Source organism: Capra hircus, chromosome 6 (assembly GCF_001704415.2).
Source record: "Capra hircus breed San Clemente chromosome 6, ASM170441v1, whole genome shotgun sequence".
Taxonomy (NCBI): Eukaryota; Metazoa; Chordata; class Mammalia; order Artiodactyla; family Bovidae; genus Capra; species Capra hircus.
In genome coordinates this window covers 63816348-63836035 of record NC_030813.1, presented here as the reverse complement: position 1 = coordinate 63836035, position 19688 = coordinate 63816348, and the positions used below count along the sequence as shown (strand labels likewise).

Here is a 19688-nt window from a genome sequence, read left to right as displayed (position 1 = left end):
GCCAAGATCTCTACTTAAAAAATAAAAAAAAACTTATCAATTGTCTAATTATAAAAGTAATCCATATACAGAAATAGAAATTTGGAAAATATAGAAACATATGAATAAAAATATAAAGTCACTGAAAATTTTGTTTCTGAGACATGACTATCATTAATGATTTGACAATATTTATTCCAGCCTTTATTCTATTTTCTATGAATATATATATATATACACACTTAAAAATGAAATGCTGCCTCTCTTTGAATATATATATTTGTAAATACTTAAAAATTGGATCATACTATGGATATGAAGGTTTTTTTTTAAGTTACCTTATATCATAAGCATTTTTATCTTTGCATTCTTTAAAGTCATTAAATATTGTTTGAAAACATGATCTATTATATACAAGTGCATGCATGGTCAGTCACTAAGTCATGTCCAACTCATTGTGACCCGATAGACTATAGCCTGCCACACTCCTATGTCCATGGGATTGTCCAGGCGGGAATAGTAGAATGGGCTGTCATTTCCTTCCCCAGGAGATCCTCCTGACTGAGGAATCAAACCCATATCTGCTGCACTGGCAGGCAGATTCCTTACCACTGAGCCACCTGGGAAGCCCATTCTATACAAATGTCATAACTTAAATCTGGCTCAGCAGTAAAAAATCCATCTGCAATGCAGGAGACACAGGTTCGATCCCTGAGTCAGGAAGATCCCCTGGAGAAGGAAATGGTAGCCTGCTCCAGTTTTCTGGCCTGGAAAATCCCATGGACAGAGGAGACTAGTCTGTGGGGTCGCAAGAGTTGTACACAACTTAGTGACTTAACCACCACCATAATTTAAATCTTAAATATTGTTCCTTTATAATAGATAATGCTTTGGTGAACATTACATTAGATAACTTTGACCTGTACAGAATCTGTCCTCAGGATCGATCTATAATGTTGGGATTGCTGGGTCAAAGGCATTTACACTGTCAGAGTCATCTGGAAAAATGATGAGCCGATACACCTATACAGTAGAATAGTAAATGTCTTTGTTAATTTGATAGACAAAACAGGCAAAAAAATAATACTTTTTATTTCTTGGTTACTAGAGAAGTTAGACTTTCTTTTCATGTTCGTTGACTTTTACATCTTTCTGCTTTTAAAATCTTAAGACTTTTCCTTTCTTTTTTATTTCTAGAGATATTTATATGGTAAAGATATTTATTATTGTCTGGAATATGTATTTCATGCTTTTTTCATAGATTGTGTTTGCCATCTAATTTATTTATGGGATATTAGAGCATATAGACATTTTAATATTTATGTTTTCAACCCCACAATATTTTTCTTTGTAACTTTTTTCCAATTGTTCTTTGTTTAGACTATATTTCTCCAGCTCTAAAGCCAAAAAGATATATCCTCTTATAGATTCCTAAATTTTTAAATTATCTTTTTGTTCTGGACTTAAATTTTTGATTCATTGAAAATTGTTTTAAGTAGTATGTGAAGCAGAATTTAACTTTTTTATGGTTGATCAATTTTTCCTATAGCATTTATTGAATATAATATTTTCTACTTGCCACAAATACTTCCATTCCGATATTCTAAACTATAATACATTCTCCTGTAATGTCTTCTCAAATTTCAAATAGTAAATATATTAGATTTCCCCTCCTCCTTTTTACAGCTCAGAGAAATTCCTAGAATTTTTTTCTCTTTGTGATTATACTCACCAAATATATATATTAGAAATAACAGTACCTAATATAATTTTCCATTTTGAGTCTATGAAATTTCTGGACTCTAATCCAATATGCTCTTCAGCCAGGGTGACTTTGTGAAGCCTTAAGCCTTATCTGTCTAAAAGGAATAAAAAGACCATATGCAAGATTTCTAGGATAAGATGATAAATGATATTCGCTAGTTTTTATTGAGTGTACACCAAAACAATCTATAAAATTATGAAGCTATAATAATTACCCCTTGCACAAAAACATGCTATTTGAAAATATGTTTGTTTATTCCTCAGTTTGCTTGCTAAAAAGCTCATTTTCGCTTGCTTTTCTGTAAGAATGATAACTTTTGCTATGTGATAATGTGCAATCAATGTGTTAACAAATGCATCTTGATAAATAATAGTCAATTCAAATCTGTCAGACTAGAAAAATTACTGTGACATTTGGTATTTATATTTGTAGCATAGCCTGATGTTCATATTTGAAAGGCCAATGCCATAATTTGCATAGAAAACAAAGGTATTAATTCATTTTTATAGCGTATGTATGGTATACTTTACTACCACTAGATGACAGCAAAACAATAAATTTTGCATTCAAATTTCATAACAGTTTCATCTTTTTTATCTTGTAAAACAAGGTGTTATATTAGAGTACTATAATTGATAAATACATATAGTCTCATTTGCATACCATGTAATAAATTTTAAAACAAAACATTATGGAAATGTATTTTGGTAAAAAACACATAAGATATTTTTTCTTTTTTTTTAATTTTACTTTATTTTACTTTACAATACTGTATTGGTTTTGTCATACATCAACATGAATCCGCCACGGGTGTACATGTATGAAAAAATTTGTTAGATCTTGTGTTCATTTACTGTTTCATGACTCAGCGTTGAAAAGTGCAAAAGTTAATTATGCCATTAAATAAGTGCCTGAAATCAGTAATAATGTCTTGTAAAACATTTTTATCTGGGTTTCTTCAAGCATAATAATTACACTTTTTGAGGAAAAAGTTATTTTAAATTAAAAGTCACTTTATTGTAGTAAAAACTGAAAGCACATTGTTAATGTAAATGTATAAATTGAAAATAAAATTTGAAAACAACATAAGTCTCAGGTGACATCAACTTCAACTTAAGCATTTGTCAACTTTTAAAATCTTCTGCTATTTTAAATATCACATTAGACAGCCTACGCGATTTTAAATTGACGAACTGCTCATATTTTCCAAAGTATATGTTCATTAAGAAGTATATAAATACACTGTAAAAGTGAAAAAGGAAGTTGAAATGTAAAATTGTTTGCTCACTATTAATTTAGTTCAAATTAAATTCATATTCTTTCTTTTCAAGTTTGGGTGGCCAGCGCTTGTCACCCTGGATGTGGAAAGAGTGAAAGATACACCTTCTATCCTAACTGAGGTCATGTCTGGCTGATATTCTGAACATGCCTAGGTCCCTGTTGGAGCAAGACCCCTCTATGCCATGGCAATCATTGAAATTTCATCTGATACCCTGTGTGTAGAATGTTAGCTCTGCAAGGTGTTTAGGTACATGCCACTATAGAAGAAACTGAACTATACCCTGTCTTTGACCAAAGAGGGTTACTAAATCCTGTGAAGGGAAGTTAAATGCCGGGTACCAATGATTTGGGAATACAATCCTTCACATGGGAGAACTGAGCACACTTTAAAAAATACAAACATTATCAGATTAGATGCACACTGACTCAATCAAAGCTATGGTTAAAAGGGTGGGTTCTTTTCTGCTTTTCTAACCTTTTACCAATCTCTTCCTACTTTCCCTACGCCATGGCAACCACTTTTCTACTCTGACTCTGTAAGTTTGACTTAAAAAAATTTTTAGACTCCACATAACAAGTGATACTGTGCAATATTTGGCTTTTTATTTCTGGCTTATTTCACTTAGAAAAATGCCCTCAAGTTCCATTCATATTGTTACAAATGGTAGAATTTCCTCATTTTTTATGACTGAATAGTAATCCTGTGTGTGTGTGTGTGTGTGTGTGTGTGTGTGTACACGCACATGCGCGCACTTAGTTGCTCAGCTGTGTCCAACCTTTTGTGACCCCATGGACTGTAGCCCACCAGGCAGCTCTGTCCATAGGGATTCTCCAGGCAGGAATACTGGAGTGGGTTGCCATGACCTCGTCCAGGGGATTTTCCCAACCCAGGGATTGAACCCAAGTCTCACACACTGCAGGTAGATTATCATCTGAGACACCAGAGAAACCCATGAATACTGGAGTTGGTAGCCTATCCCTTCCCCAGGGGATCTTCCCAACCCAGGAATTGAACTGGAGTCTCCTGCATTGCAGGCAGATTCTTTACCAGCTGAGCTACCAAGGAAGCCCTCCATAGTGTGTGTGTGTGTGTGTGTGTATATATATATATATACACACACTATAACTTTTAAATCTATTCATCCATCAATGAACACTTAGGTTGTTTTGACTATTGTATCCAATGCTGCTATCTTCACAGGTGGCACTAATAGTATATAACCCACCCTTGTCTGAAGAATCTCATGGACGCCTGGCAGGCTATGGTACATAGGGTCATTAAGAGTCGGATACAAGTGAAGTGACTTGGCACGTGCACACACACAGTGCTGCCATCAAAGTGGAGGTGCAGGTATCTTTCTGATATCCTGTTTTTGTTTCCTTCATATATATTCCCAGCAGTGGCATAGCTGGATCATATGGTAGTTCTATTTTTTAATAGTATTTGAGGAACCCCCATAGTGCTTTCCATAGTGGCTATACCAACTAACAGTCCCACCAACAATATTGAAGGGTTGCCTTTTCTCCATATCCTCACCAATACTTACTTCTTTTCGATGTTAGCCATTCTAACAGGTGTGAAATGATTTTGTGATTTTGATTTGTATTTTCTTGATGATTAATGGTGCTAAGCACGTTTTCATGTACCTCTTGGCCATTTGGATGTCTTGTTTGGAAAAATGTCTATTCAATTCCTCTATCTATCCTTTAAATCGGACTGTTATCTATTTATTTGTTTGAAAAGTATGAGTTCTTGGGTCAGATTCTCCAGTGCTGGAACCTAAATTTTCTATTACTGGCTTTGTGACTTTGGAAAACTTACTTTATCTCCCCAGACTTCAACCATCTAACACACAAAGTAGAAATAAACTAACAGTACTTGCCTCAGTGCCTGTCAGAAAGACCAACACATGTAAATCTTGCAGGGCTTACAGCAAAATTCAGTAAAAACATTCAGCTAAAAGATTTCCACTCTTTCCAACTGAAATGCATGTACTTTATAGTAGTTTAGCATCAGTTTTTCCTGACCCCCACCTCACTCTTATTCAAATTTAAAATGATAGCAGGAGGGAAATCAGCTAAATTACTGGTTCCTAAGTAGAAAAGTTACATTCTTCTTCCTTATAAATGTTCTTTTTTTTCTACATCTTAAAGTTTATCAGAGTGGTAAGAAAAGTAACTGATGTAATCCTGGAATTTATTTCATATTCAGTGTATGTCAAATGTCTGAGTGTTTTTCTTTTCTTTTTTTATGAAAAATATATAAGAGGAACAGAATCTAGCAGAGGGGTATGTAGTATGTAATGCGGCAGTCACAATTCTTTGAAAAATAAGGCACTGGAAAAAATTAGAAACATATAAATGAGTTTAGACTCACAGACACTGGGCCTCAGTGATTTTGGTTATTTTTCTTTTATCATCACTACTCAAAAAAGAGAAAGGTTAATTGTCTCAAGAATTCAGTCTCTGAATACACACACTCAACAACACAGAGCTTTGGCCTGATTAAAATACGTGTGCACACATGATTGCTGTTACTTGCTGAAAGAACCTTTTCTCTTCCATGGAGTTTTACATAGTTAGCATAGCATTGCTCATTAGGAAGAGTGGAAGTAAGTGTCTTCAGATTAAATAACACTGCTAATTGAAAATTAGATATCCTTTTCATCATACGGGTCTAGAATGCAAAAGTAGGAAGTCAAGAGATACCTGGAGTAACAGGCAAGTTTGGCCTTGAAGTACAAAATGAAACAAGGCAAAGACTAACAGAGTTTGCCCAGAGAACACACTGGTCATACCAAATACCTTCTTCCAACAAAACAAAAGACGACTGTACATGTGGACATCACCAGATAGTCAATACTGAGATCAGATTGACTATATACTATGCAGCCGAAGATGGAGAAGCTCTATACAGTTAGCAAAAACAAGACCAGGAGCTGACTGTGCCTCAGATTATGAACTCCTTATTGCTAAATTCAGATATAGATTGAAGAAAATAGGGAAAACCACTAGACCATTCAGGTGACCTAAATCAAATCCCTTATGATTATACAGTGGAAATGACAAATATTTTCAAGTGATTAGATCTGATAGATAAAGCATCTGAAGAACTATGGATGGAGGAGGCAGTGATCAAAACCATCTCCAAGAAGAAAAATGCAAAAAGGTAAAATGGTTGTCTGAGGAGACCTTACAGTTAGCTGAGAAAAAAGAAGCAAAAGGCAAAGGGGAAACAGAAAGATATATCCGTATTAATGCAGAGTTCCAAAGAATAGCAAGGAGAGATAAGAAAGCTTTCCTCACTGATCAATGCAAAGAAATAGAGGAAAACAATACAATGGGAAAGACTAGAGACTCTTAAAGAAAATAGACATACCAAGGGAACATTTCATACAGAGGTGGGCACAAGGAAGGACAGAAACCGTATGGACCTAAGAGAAGCAGAAGATATTAAAAAGAGGTGGCAAGAATACACAGAAGAACTATGCAAAAAAGATCTTAAACACCCAGATAACCACAATGGTGTGATCACTCACCTAGAGCCAGACATCCTGGAATGTGAAGTTGAGTGGGCCCTAGAGAGCATCATAGCAAACAAAGCTAGTGGGGCTGATGGAATTCCAGTTGAGCTGCTCAAATCCTAAAAGATGATGCTGTGAAAGTGCTGCACTCAATATGCCAGCAAATTTGGAAAACTCAGCAGTGGCCACAGGACTGGAAAAGGTCAGTTTTCATTCCAATCCCAAAGAAGGGCTATGCCAAAGAATGTTCATACTACCACACAATTGCACTCATCTACACTCTAGCAAATAAACACTCAAAATTCTCCAAGCTAGGCTTCAACAGTACATGAGCCGAGAACTTCCAGATGTCCAAGCTGGATTTAGAAAAGGCAGAGGAACCAGAGATCAAATTGCTAACACCCAGTGGATCATGGAAATAGCAAGAGAATTTTGGAAAAATATCTACTTTTGCTTCATTGACCATGCTAAAGTCTTTGACTGTGGGAATCCCAGCAAACTGTGGAAAATTCTTCAAGAGATGGGAATACCAGGCCACCTGACCTGCCTCTTGAGAAATCTGCATGCAGGTCAAGAAGCAACAGTTTGAATCAGACATGGAAAAATGGACTGGTTCCAAGTCGGAAAAGGAGTACGTCAAGGCTGTATATCGTCACCCTGCTTATTTAACTTAATGCAGAGTTAATTTCCTTCTCCAATGCATGAAAGTGAAAAGTGAAAGTGAAGTCACTCAGTCGTGTCTGACTTCGCAACCCCATGGACTGCAGCCTACCAGGCTCCTCCATCCATGGGATTTTCCAGGTGAGAGTACTGGAGTAGGGTGCCATTGCCTTCTCCATAATGCAGAGTACATCATGCTAAATGCTTGACAGAGTGAAGCACAAGCTGGAATCAAGATTGCCAGAAGAAATAACAATAACCTCATATATGCAGATGACACCACCCTTAGGCAGAAAGCAAAGAGGAACTAAAGAGCTTCTTGATGAAAGTGAAGGAGGAGAGTGAAAAAGCTGGCTTAAAACTCAATATTCAATAAATAAAGATTATGGCATCCGGTCCAATCATTTTGTGGCAAATAGATGGGGAAACAACGGAAACACTGACAGACTTTATTTTCTTGTGCTCCAAAATCACTGCAGATGGTGACTGCAGCCATGAAATTAAAAGATTCTTGCTCCTTGGAAAAAAAGCTGTGACCAAAGTAGATAACATTTTAAAAAGCAGAGATATTACTTTGCCAATAAGTATCCGTCTAGTCAAAGTATGGTTTTTCCATAAGTCACATGTGGATGTGAAAGCTGGACTATAAAGAATGCTGAGCACTCAAGAGTTGATAATTTTGAATTGTGGTGTTGAAGAAGACTCTTGAGAGTCCCTTGGACTGCAAGGAGATCCAATCAGTCCATCCTAAAGGAAATCAGTCCTGAATATTCATTGTAAAGACTGATGCTGAAGCTGAAGCTCCAATACTTTGGCCACCTGATGCGAAGAACTGACTCATTTGAAAAGTCCCTGATGCTGGGAATGATTGAAGGCGGGAGGAGAAGGGGACAACAGAAGATGAGATGGTTGGATGGCATCACAGAGTCAACGGACATGAGTTTGAGCAAACTCCGGAAGTTGGTGTTGAACAGGGAAGCCTGGAATGCTGTAGTCCATGGGGTCACAAATAGTCGGACACTAGTGAGCAACTGAACTGAACTGATCTGAAAATGATGCATGTTTCATAGAACAAGTTTCAAAAGTGTTAGCAGTTGGAAACACAGGAAAAAGGAATAACAAAATGTGCAATAAGATGGGACTTTTGGTTTGTTGCTGCTGCTGCTGCTGCTAAGTCACTTTAGTCACGTCCAACTCTGTGTGACCCCAGAGATGGCAGCCCACCAGGCTCCCCCATCCCTGGGATTCTCCAGGCAAGAACACTGGAGTGGGTTGTTAGCTACCATTATATTTTATATCTTTACTGAAAATGTCCATTTCTTCACTTTTGGCTAGATTTTAACCATATATTTGCTGAAGAAGGCAGAAATTTTTTCCTTGACTATGTCTCTAAAATATATCCTCTAGGACACTGTGTGGGAATATACATTCTTTTTGTTTGTTTTAAGGTTGCTCTGTATTATATATATTACATAGAACTTTAGACTAGGATGGTATAACAAACAGATTAAAGTGCTTTGTAAATTAATAAGTTAACTTTAATTAAAGAATATTACTCATGTTTATTTTTCTATATTTATGTTATCTCTTTTTCTTTTTTTGCAGAACTTGGAATTAATTTTGATCACATATGGCAAAAAACCTTGACAGTGTTAAACCCAATGAAGCCAGCAGATGGCAGCATTATGAATGAAACAGATCTCACTGGGCCCATCCTGTTCTGCGTGGCTCTAGGAGCCACCCTACTTTTGGTAATGAACAGCAGCCAGTTCATGATTTTTTTTCTTTTTTAATTGAGGTAACATTGGTTTACAGCATAATCTGAGTTTCATGTTTATAATATCGTATTTCTACTTCTGTATACATGACAGCCAAGAATCAGATTTTAATGTATGTCCTAATAATGTTATTTGTGGAAGTTGTCTTTGTAAACACAGAAAGTAGTATATCACTTTATAAACTGAAAATTGTTTGTTTAATTCATGACTACATTTTTTTGGTAAGAGAGACATATCTACTTGAACCATAATGGCAAAAAGAGACTGTCATCACTTCTTACGACAAATAAAAAAGTGTAAATTTAAATAGAATTGTGAAAATCAAATCACCAACTCAGGTTTTCAACAAAGCAGGAAATCATATAAATGATTTTCTTATTGTTAAGCCTTTTTCTGTTGTTTAGAAAAGACTATCAATCTGAAAAAGTTGAAGGAACATGAGGAATTTGGAAATAATAGGGCCGAAATTTTATTTCTTGCTTTCTGTGTGATTTCTGTTGTAACACTAGACAAATATCCGCTATTTACTCAATATTTTCTTTTCTGGATGGTGTCTCCAGACTATTGCAGATATTCTGTGAGGTCTGAGGTGAGTCTCCTTGTTTCTGGTTAGGCTACTATGATAAACAGACTTGCATTTATAAGCAGTGATTTGTTTGTTCGACCTGTATATTTCCCCCGTCATTTTAGTTTTCTGTTTTTTATGAAGGCATTTCCCATCCTAACTTCACCATTTGTCTTGTGTTTGGGTCTCTTTCATTCTTTAAATTTGGGAGCAATGACATTCAGTTCTTCAGTTCAGTCGCTCAGTCTTGTCCGACTCTTTGCAACCCCATGGATTGCAGCATGCCAGGCCTCCCTGTCCATCACCAATTCCCGGAGTCCACCCAAACCCATGTCCACTGAGTTGGTGATGCCATCCAGCCGTCTCATCCTCTGTCATCCCCTTCTCCTCCTGCCCCTAATCCCTTCCAGCATCAGAGTCCTTTCCAATGAGTGAACTCTTCACATGAGGTGGCCAAAGTATTGGAGCTTCAGCTTTAGCATCAGTCCTTCCAATGAACACCCAGGACTGATCTCCTTTAGCATGGACTGGTTGGATCTCCTTGCAGTCCAAGGGATTCTCAAGAGTCTTCTCCAACACCACAGTTCAAAAGCATCAATTCTTCGGTGCTCAGCTTTCTTCACAGTCCAACTCTCACATCCATACATGACCACAGGAAAAACCATAGCCTTGACTAGCCGGACCTTTGTTGGCAAACTAATGTCTCTGCTTTAGAATATGCTATCTAGGTTGGTCATAACTTTCCTTCCACGGAGTAAGCGTCTTTCAATTTCATGGCTGCAGTTACCATCTGCAGTGATTTTTGAGCCCCAGAAAATAAAGCCTGACACTGTTTCCACTGTTTCCCCATCTACTTCCCATGAAGTGATGGGACCAGATGCCATGATCTGAGTTTTCTGAATGTTGAGCTTTAAGCCAACTGTCTCACTCTCCTCTTTCACTTTCATTAGAGGCTTTTGAGTTCCTCTTCACTTTCTGCCATAAGGGTGGTGTCATCTGCATATCTGAGGTTATTGATATTTCTCCTGGCAATCTTGATTTCAGTTTGTGCTTCTTCCAGCCCAGCGTTTCTCATGATGTATTCTGCATATAAGTTAAATAAGCAGGGTGACAACATACAGCCTTGATGTACTCCTTTTCCTACCTGGAACCAGCCTGTTGTTCCATGTCCGGTTCTAATTGTTGCTTCTTGACCTGCATACAGGTTTCTCAAGAAGCAGGTCAGGTGGTCTGGTATTCCCATCTCTTTCAGAATTCTCCACAGTTTATTGTGATCCACATAGTCAAAGGCTTTGGCATAGTCAATAAAGCAGAAATAGATGTTTTTCTGGAACTCTCTTGCTTTTTCCATGATCCAGCGGATGATGGCAATTTGATCTCTGGTTCCTCTGCCTTTTCTAAAACCAGCTTGAACATCTTGAAGTTCACGGTTCACGTATTGCTGAAGCCTGGCTTGGAGAATTTTGAGCATTACTTTTCTAGCATGTGAGATGAGTGTAATTGTGCGGTAGTTTGAGCATTCTTTGGCATTGCCTTTCTTTGGTATTGGAATGAAAACTGACCTTTTCCAGTCCTGTGGCCACTGCTGAGTTTTCCAAATTTGCTGGCATATTGAGTGCAGCACTTTCACGGCATCATCTTTCAGGACTGGAAATAGCTCAACTGGAATTCCATCACCTCCACTAGCTTTGTTCATAGTGATGCTTTCTAAGGCCCACTTGACTTCACATTCCAGGATGTCTGGCTCTAGGTGAGTGATCATACCATTGTGATTATCTGGGTCACAAAGGCCTTTTTGTATAATTCTTCTGTGTATTCTTGCCACCTCTTCTTAATATCTTCTGCTTCTGTTAGGTCCATACCATTTCTGTCCTTGATCGAGCCCATTTTTGCATGAACTATTCCCTTGGTATCTCTAATTTTCTTGAAGAGATCTCTAGTCTTTCCCATTCTGTTGTTTTCCTCTATTTCTTTGTATTGATCGCTGAAGAAGGCTTTCTTATCTCTCCTTGCTATTCTTTGGAACTCTGCATTCAGATGCTTTTATCTTTGCTTTTTTCCTCTGCTTTTCGCTTCTCTTTTCACAGCTATTTGTAAGGCCTCCCCAGACAGCCATTTTGCTTTTTTGTATTTCTTTTCCATGGGGCATTAGGAGTCACCAAAAAAGAACATTTTTCCTCCCAAGTAAAGTTTAGAAGACATTCTAGCTCATACTTTAGAAAAATGTTTTCTCCCCCTCAAAATAGGGGAGAAAAAGAAGAAATAGGAAAGGTCTATGATTTTACATTAAGGAGGTAGTGACAGCACATTAAAAGCAGAGGATGAAAAAGATGGTCAAGCCAGTCTGACAAGTACAGTTTCATTAAGGCACAAAATGGTAAACTTGGCAAGAGAGATGATATAGAAAATTTAAGATGCTAGGAAAAGTCCTTAAATTAATTATTCAGTTCACGTCTGTTTTTTACAGCTATCCACTCCCCTAATGCAGCTATACTTCTCAAAAGGTAGCTATGAAATGTATTTGCAAGTAAATTAATTTTCACTTTGCATTACTAAACACATATTACTAATCAAAATTCTGGTAGAAATCTAGTTTGTACATTGTAACTTGGTCAATAAGTACGTCATGTTTATCCAATACAAGAGTACTTAGTTATGGAGTCTTATTTCTTCCTTTGAACTACAGCAAATGCAAATACCCTGCAAGTATAACGCTATATCAACTAGAGTTTTAATTTAGTTTCAAACGTTCCTTCTGTCTTTGCCACAGTAATTTGATAATATTAGATTAAGTTGCAAGTAAGACCATGTTAATTAATCAAAGAGTCAGAAACAATTAATTTAACATATTAACTCTTGTTTCTTTTTCAGGTAATTTGTAATATAACAGCTGTTGGTTTTTTTGTAGAAAATATTACTATTACCATCTCCTAAAGGAAAAAAATTAATCCCATTAAGATCTTTTTTGGGTACATAATGTTAGTTGGAATTATTTAAATATCCTCAGTTTTAAGTGTAAAACAATACAAAGAACTCAACTGAGAATGAAAAATTTGTATCTACCCCTAACTTTGCCTCTAGATAAGATCCTGAACCTTTTATTTCTTATTTCTAGGCCTTCATTTTTTTCACTTTGAAGACAAAAAAAAAAAAAAGCTTATGCAAGTGATTCTTAAGGTTCATTTCAAATCTGAAATTTTGGGAAATGTGTAAAAATTCATATTTTCTCAAAGATTTTAGGCAGCTAGTTTCACTTCAACTTTACCATCACATGCAGTTACTCCAGAATTGATTCTGATACATGTAAAACAATAAGGACCAAAAAACTCAGCTGGATATTAATAGAGCCAGATTTAACTCAGAGTCGATTTGAGGCTATTAACCCTGTTCTGGATATCTGAAATTAAAATGTAAAAGATGACTTTATGAGCTGGTAGTGCACTGTAATAAAGAAAACAAGACTCAATCCAGAAACAATATTCAAATCTGCTCATTATCTCCAGAGGTGTAATATTCATAGTCACATGCTCATCATTTTTATGATTTATGTTGATATAAAGCACAATATCTTTTAGTGGACTTTCTTCATGTTGCAGGAAGCAAACCAGAAAGAACAGCTTCAAACACTCAACACAGATTTAATTTTACTTATTCTTCTTCTTAAAATTATTTTCAACCCCGAAACCATATACACAAGTGTTTTAAAACTATGGCTCCATTTAATTTTTCTAGTAGAGCTATAAGTGTGATCTGGAAAAGGGATATGCATGGCCAACATAAAAGCATAAGCAAGAAGAAGAAGTATTTCAAATAAAGATGTAGTAATGGTACAAGGATGATCTCAAACATTTGAAATGTAAAAAGAAACTGAACATTTATCTTCCACTTCAATTACAAACCCTTATTAGAATTTGAAACAAATTAAAAAATGAGAATGGCCCCTGCCAAATGGAATTAAGCCTCAAACTGGATAATCTAACAAGAGAAAGAGATAGAGAAGTCAGTAACTGATATGAAAAAGGACAATTTTACTACCAAATAAATTTAATCCACCCTCTGTTTACCCCATTCACAAAACTGGTTAGGGTCACGAGCCAGCTATGTGTCCTTTGAGTGTAGGGAAGTTGTGTGTCACCATTACAACTATTTGTATCTCTGAATTATCCCATCCAGTTAAATGTCAAGTAAAATGTTACTCTAACACATGAAAGTTATTTGAAATTGTCACTATTTTCCAAGTGGAACAAACTCACCCAATAGTGCAGTACACAACGGATGTGTTTCTTTTAGCATACCCATTAGCATTATTAGCATTACTTCACAGAATAGCCAGAAGAACTTATTATGGCTAATGCAGGAGAGAATGCTGCGGCATAGCCCAGGGACATTTTGTGAAAGGATTTAGTAGTGATCAACTTCCCTAACTGCAGAGGAAGAAAAATTCAAAATAGCTTGACAGTTTTGAACAATAAAATGGTTATGATATTCTCCGGTAATTGACTACAAAATAAATATCTCTTTATTCTGTAAAGATATAAGGACTTATTCTGTAAGATATAAGGACTTCATGAATAACAGCTATGGAAAAGAAAAAATGACAGCTAAAAAAACTCTCTCTCTGTGGATCAGTTTTGTTGGTTTTGTATAATTTCCCTGAAAATCAGAGTCAGACTCTTCAATCTAGAATCTAGAATTTCTAACCAGCTTAATGTATATATAAAAATGACATGCATTTTTTACTGGAGATTTGGCATCCTCAGATAGCAAACATTAAAATATCTTCTGTTGAATCAACAATAGTTTGTGACTTTCCCTGGATGAGTTTAATGGAGCTGCTTCAGCAACAAGTCTCCAGTACTGTGTGGGTGACGGCTATCTGATGAATCCTCAGATCAGTGGTCTATCCTGAATACTTCAGTCTGACTTCCTTTAACAGTGCCTTTATGATTCACTATTGCTTGCTTTATGTAAATCAGTTTTTCATAAAGTCTGTTCAATTAAGCTGGTAACAGGCATTATGAAAACATAGGATTCTCTGGTCACGTAAGTTTGGGATATGCTAGCTTGCATGTGTGTGCATTCTCAGTTGTGTCCACCTCTTTGGGACACCACAGACTAAGGCAGCCAGGCTCCTCTGTCCATGGGATTTTTCCCAGCAAGAATACTGGAGTGGGTTGCCATTTCCTCTTTCAGGGAATCTCTCTGACCCAGAGATTGAACTCATGTGTCCTACATCTCCTGCGTTGGAAGATGTATTTGTGGCTCAGCTGAGAAAGAATCCGCCTACAATGTAGGAGACTTGGGTTCTATTCTTGGGTTGGAAAGATTCCCTGGAGAAGGGAATGGCTACCCACTCCAGTATTCTGGCCTGGAGAATTCCATGGAAAGTATATCCATGGTGTCACAAAAAGTCAGAGATGACTGAGCGACTTTCACTTTCATTTTCTTTACTACTGCGCCACCTGGGTCCCCTTGTTTTGTCACTTGTTGGAGCTTCTGCAGGTATTAAGGGCCTAAATTGTAGAGCCAGACTGCCTGGGTTCAAGCCAAGCCTCACTGCTTAGCATTATTTTATTTTAGGCAAGTTCCATAATCTCTTTGCACCTCAGTTTCTTCCTGTGTATAATGGGTACAACAATGATACCTACTCACTATATTGTGTGGATTAAATAATTTATGTGCAATCTCGAGAACAGGACCTAAGATAGTAAATGCAACAGATGTTTGCTAATATTACTATTATGTCTTATAAATCTCTAAGACTAAATCAGAATTTTTTTTATTCATTTATTCATTCATTTAATTGTTCAACAAATATGGGAAGAAAATATATCCTTACCTATGCCTAGTACCCCAACAGGCAATCTATAATAAAAATATCAGTCTGGGAATGTAAGAATGCTTGTGCCATCCCATGTATAGAGGAGGGGATTGTTTTCATGACCTGAATCCGTATCACAATCAGTGTTTTCTTTAGAGCTCCCAGTCTCCTGATGATTATACTCCAAAGGCATGAACAACATTGAGCTGAATAATTCGAAAGTATTCTCTGCTTTGTTGACAATCTGATTTCTTCTTGATGTTCATTGTGTATCCAAACTGTTTTCTTCCCATTGTTTCAGGCAGGAAAAGTCCAGTTTGGTTATGTGTATGGCATGAGTGCCATTGGCTGCCTAGGTATTCATGCCTTACTGAACTTGATGAGCTCTTCAAGAGTGTCCTATGGCTGCGTGGCGAGTGTGCTGGGTTACTGCCTGCTCCCCATGGTCATGCTCTCCAGCTGCGCCATCTTCTTTTCACTGCAGTAAGTGTCTGTGTTACTAATTGACCCCACATGCACAAACATCGCTGAAGCTTGCCGCATCAGTGCAACAGTTAACCTCTTTCTGATCATTTTAGTAGGAAGATTGGAGAAACTGGCTATTAAAAGCTACTTACAGTTTCGGGAAAGTAGGTCGGTTTTGGCTCAGGTGCTGTTCCTATTTCAATGATTTAAAAAATAAATTAAACCAAGCTATCTTTAAAGTTGGTACTTCGTTTGTAGTCACATTCTTCAATATGAACTATTGCCATGGGTAATATAACCAACTACAGAAAATTCACTTGTTTGAATTAGGAAGAGTAAGTGCCTGGTGAACCCTGACAAATTGCTTCAGCTCCCAGGCATTCTGCCTTCTAGGAGGGAAACAACTGTTCTTTCTCAGCTGGGCTCCTTGTAGTGCAGAATTCCCAGGAACCCTGGTGAGGATATTGATGCTAGAGAACTTCATAGTATATACACTCAGTCAATATTTTTTTTTCTTTTTTACTTCCTGGGCAGTTAGTATTTATAATTCAAAAATACACATAAGGATTCAGTGAATACACTTCTGTTGGGCACTTTCCTAGGGCACATACAGAGCACTACCACTTTGGGCTGGGGAGAGCAAGTAATTCCATAGTTCTTTGTCACCTCCCATGCTCCAAACACAATTAGAAATAAACATTTGCCACCAGTGCTCATTTTTCCATATAGACACAATTCACATTTTTTTCTTGGATGATCCAAGTTTTAGGTTATTAACACTATATTGGATAGGTTATTATATACAGACATTGTCAATGCCAGATAAACATTTTAGAAAGACTAATATTTTTGTTTAGATATAATCTCAGATACTTTCTTTTTAACATTATTGAGAATTGCATAGATAGAAGTGCTTTTCTGTTTTAATATGGTTTCATTTTGAAAACAACCGTCTTTTAAAAAAAAGATTATTGTAAGATACAACATTGACTTACAATGTTGTGTTAGTTTCAGTTGTACAGCAAAGTGAATCTGTTGTACATATATCCACTATTGTTTGCATTCTTTTCCCATATAGGCTAGTACAGGGTATTAAATATATCTCAATAAATATACCTCGAGCTCACATTGTGGGCTTCCCTTCCCAGGGAAGGGGGAACGATTTCCCTCTACAGAGCAGAGTTCCCTGTACTGTACAGTAGGTTCTTATTAGTTATCTATTTTATATGTAATAGTGTGTATATGTCATTCACAATCTTCTAATTTATATCTCCCGCTCTTTACCCCCTGGTAACCCTAAGTTTATTGGAAGTAACGGTCTTCAGAATAACATAGAGCAAACCCTTACTTTACCAGTGAGTACTCAACACTTAAAAAAGAGGAATACAATGGCAAATGGGAACCGTGAATGTGTAAGTACAATGTGAAAAGTGAATGAATGTCACTCAGTCGTGTCCAGTTCTTTGTGATTCCATGGACTGTAGCCTGCCAGGCTCCTCTGTCCATGGGATTCTCCAGACCAGAATACTGGAATGGTTAACCATTCCCTTCTCCAAGGTGTCTTCCCAACCCAGGGACAGAACCCTGGTCTCCTGCATTGCAGGAAGATCCTTTAGTGTCTGAGCCACCAGCAAAGCCCACAATGTGAGTTAGGTGGATATTTACTGGGCCTTGTCCCTGACTTTTGCATATCATTTTCTTTAACTAGCTCTTCTGTTTACCATGTTGTTTAATATGGATGTTTGACATGTTACTACAGAGTTCAGTTTTACAATTTCTATTTTGTCAGATGCTTTTGTCAAAGAATACTATAATGATCTGCCATTTGAAATTTTTTTTTTATGTTTTAGACATTATTTCTAGCAAAGGTGAGCTTTGGGGCATCTTAAATCACCCCAGATTATTAGAACAACAAAATAAAAACTACAACTTGAATTTTGAGAATCATCAGTAGTCTGATATTTTTCATTAGATTTTCATTCTGAAATGTATAGGATGATTTAAGAATCCATTAAGTTTTATTAATAAAGAACAAGTAACTGATCCCTAAAGACCATGAAACTGAAATTACCTTTTTGGGCATATCACTATAACATTCAAATGAATCATATATAATCTCACATTTTTGTTCACAAAAACTGGTAAATTGAATCCTCTAAATTTTATTTCTAACAGCATTAATTAAGCCAATAGACATAATATTTTTTAGAGCGCTTTAAAATATGTTTGGTTTATTTATCAAAGCCATTGCAAACTACACAGTGTACCTTTTCACTTGTTTTGCTTTGGTTCAACTATTAAGAGTAGGTATTTCTGTCATTCTCACAAATAATAAGCACAATTCTCAATTTCAGATTGAACCAGATCAGGTGAGGCAGGGCAAACAGAACAATATGCTGGGAGTTAGGAGCTCTTGACTTAATAGCCATCTTCTTGCAATTTTTGCCAAGTCACTTCGTTCTCCTTTCTTCCTAAAGAACCAATTGCCTCCACAGTTACTTTTTGAAGATACCAAATTGAACAAACCCATTTCAATATTATAAAAATCTACACCCACACCAACCAAAGGGATCTTCAGCAATGAATTGGGAGGCCACACACATCTGTGCCTTCCTGCTCCATCTGTTCCCTCCCTGAGCCGTGTCAGGCTTTGCTGTCTCAGACAAAAACCCAGGACATGGCCCTGGAGCACTGTGGGGTGGGAACCCCACTGGAATTCAAGTCCAGTCACTTTTCTGCTCATATAGTGGGTAAATTTAGGAAGAAAGCAGGGAATAGAAATTTGTAGTTATAAAAGAAGTCTCTAAACATAGTTCATATAAAAGAATTTTAGTAATTGCAATTTTGACTTATGAAAGTGACTGCAGGTCAATCCTATTTCCAGTAACCTGAGTTTTGACCTACCTATGAAATATTTAGCTTCTAATGGTGAACTTGACTCAAAATTCTAACTGGCCGAGGCCTTCAGTTCCTATGGCCCTTCACCCTCATTTTACAAATGGAGGAAATATACCAAGGACATTTTAGAGGCAGTGTGGTTCAATAACTTCTTTCTCTCCTGGTATAAGATAACCATCTCTTTGGTCTCTGCTGTAGGGGCACCTTTGGAACTGTGTCGGCACTGGTCATCATTGGCTGGTGTAGTCTCTCAGCCTCCAAAATCTTCATGTCAGCTTTGGCCATGGAAGGACAGCAGCTTCTCATTGCCTATCCTTGTGCCTTACTTTATGGACTCTTTGCCCTCTTAACAGTTTTCTGAAGAGTGTTCAAGATGGCATTACAGGATTCTATTTGTTTGCTGATGTTCAGGTTATCTTGGAAATGGTTTAGCATTCACATTTGGTCATATGATTTCTGTTTTTATCGCTGTTAAGAGAACAATAAGCAGAGAGACAAAACAGCACTTAAGGATGGGACTCTAATAGGCTGTTTGGTTTGAATGATGATTTGCTTTTTGGTTGATGCTAATTAAAACAATTTAAAATACTTTAAAATAAAAGGATATATAGTTGTTGTACTGATGGACTCTATTTTTCTTAATGGATGCATTTCTGAGAAATTGTAAGTAAAATCATATGCTGACTGGGTAGAGGAAATCTACACTGAGCCTTTTGAGAAATCTTCATGACATTTCAAGCTGTGTACAACTGGTTAAAGTCACACTGTGCAGGACCTTTGGAGAATTGCAGGGGAGGATTATTTAGAGTTTTATTCACCTGAGAAATGAATCTCCTGTCTCTGTTCATTTACTTCCCCAACTGTTGTTTGGTTCCATTTGAACAATGCATTCATTCACCAGTTTGAAGCCCTCATTTCCTTCTTAGCTTAGATACCATGGTTCATTACTATA

The 19688-nt window shown here is 36.8% G+C and overlaps 1 protein-coding gene across 3 annotated transcripts in view; it reads left to right on the top strand.

Annotated features, from left to right (window-relative positions):
* The window catches only part of YIPF7 (Yip1 domain family member 7), a 29797-nt gene extending 10442 nt beyond the window's left edge, over positions 1–19355 (top strand). For all 3 annotated transcript variants that reach the window (XM_018049416.1, XM_018049414.1, XM_018049415.1), the window contains exons 4-6: positions 8815–8960; positions 15675–15856; positions 18935–19355. In XM_018049416.1, coding sequence (XP_017904905.1) covers positions 8815–8960; positions 15675–15856; positions 18935–19097 — 491 coding nt within the window. In that variant the 3' untranslated portion in view covers positions 19098–19355. The remainder of the gene's footprint in view (positions 1–8814; positions 8961–15674; positions 15857–18934) is intronic.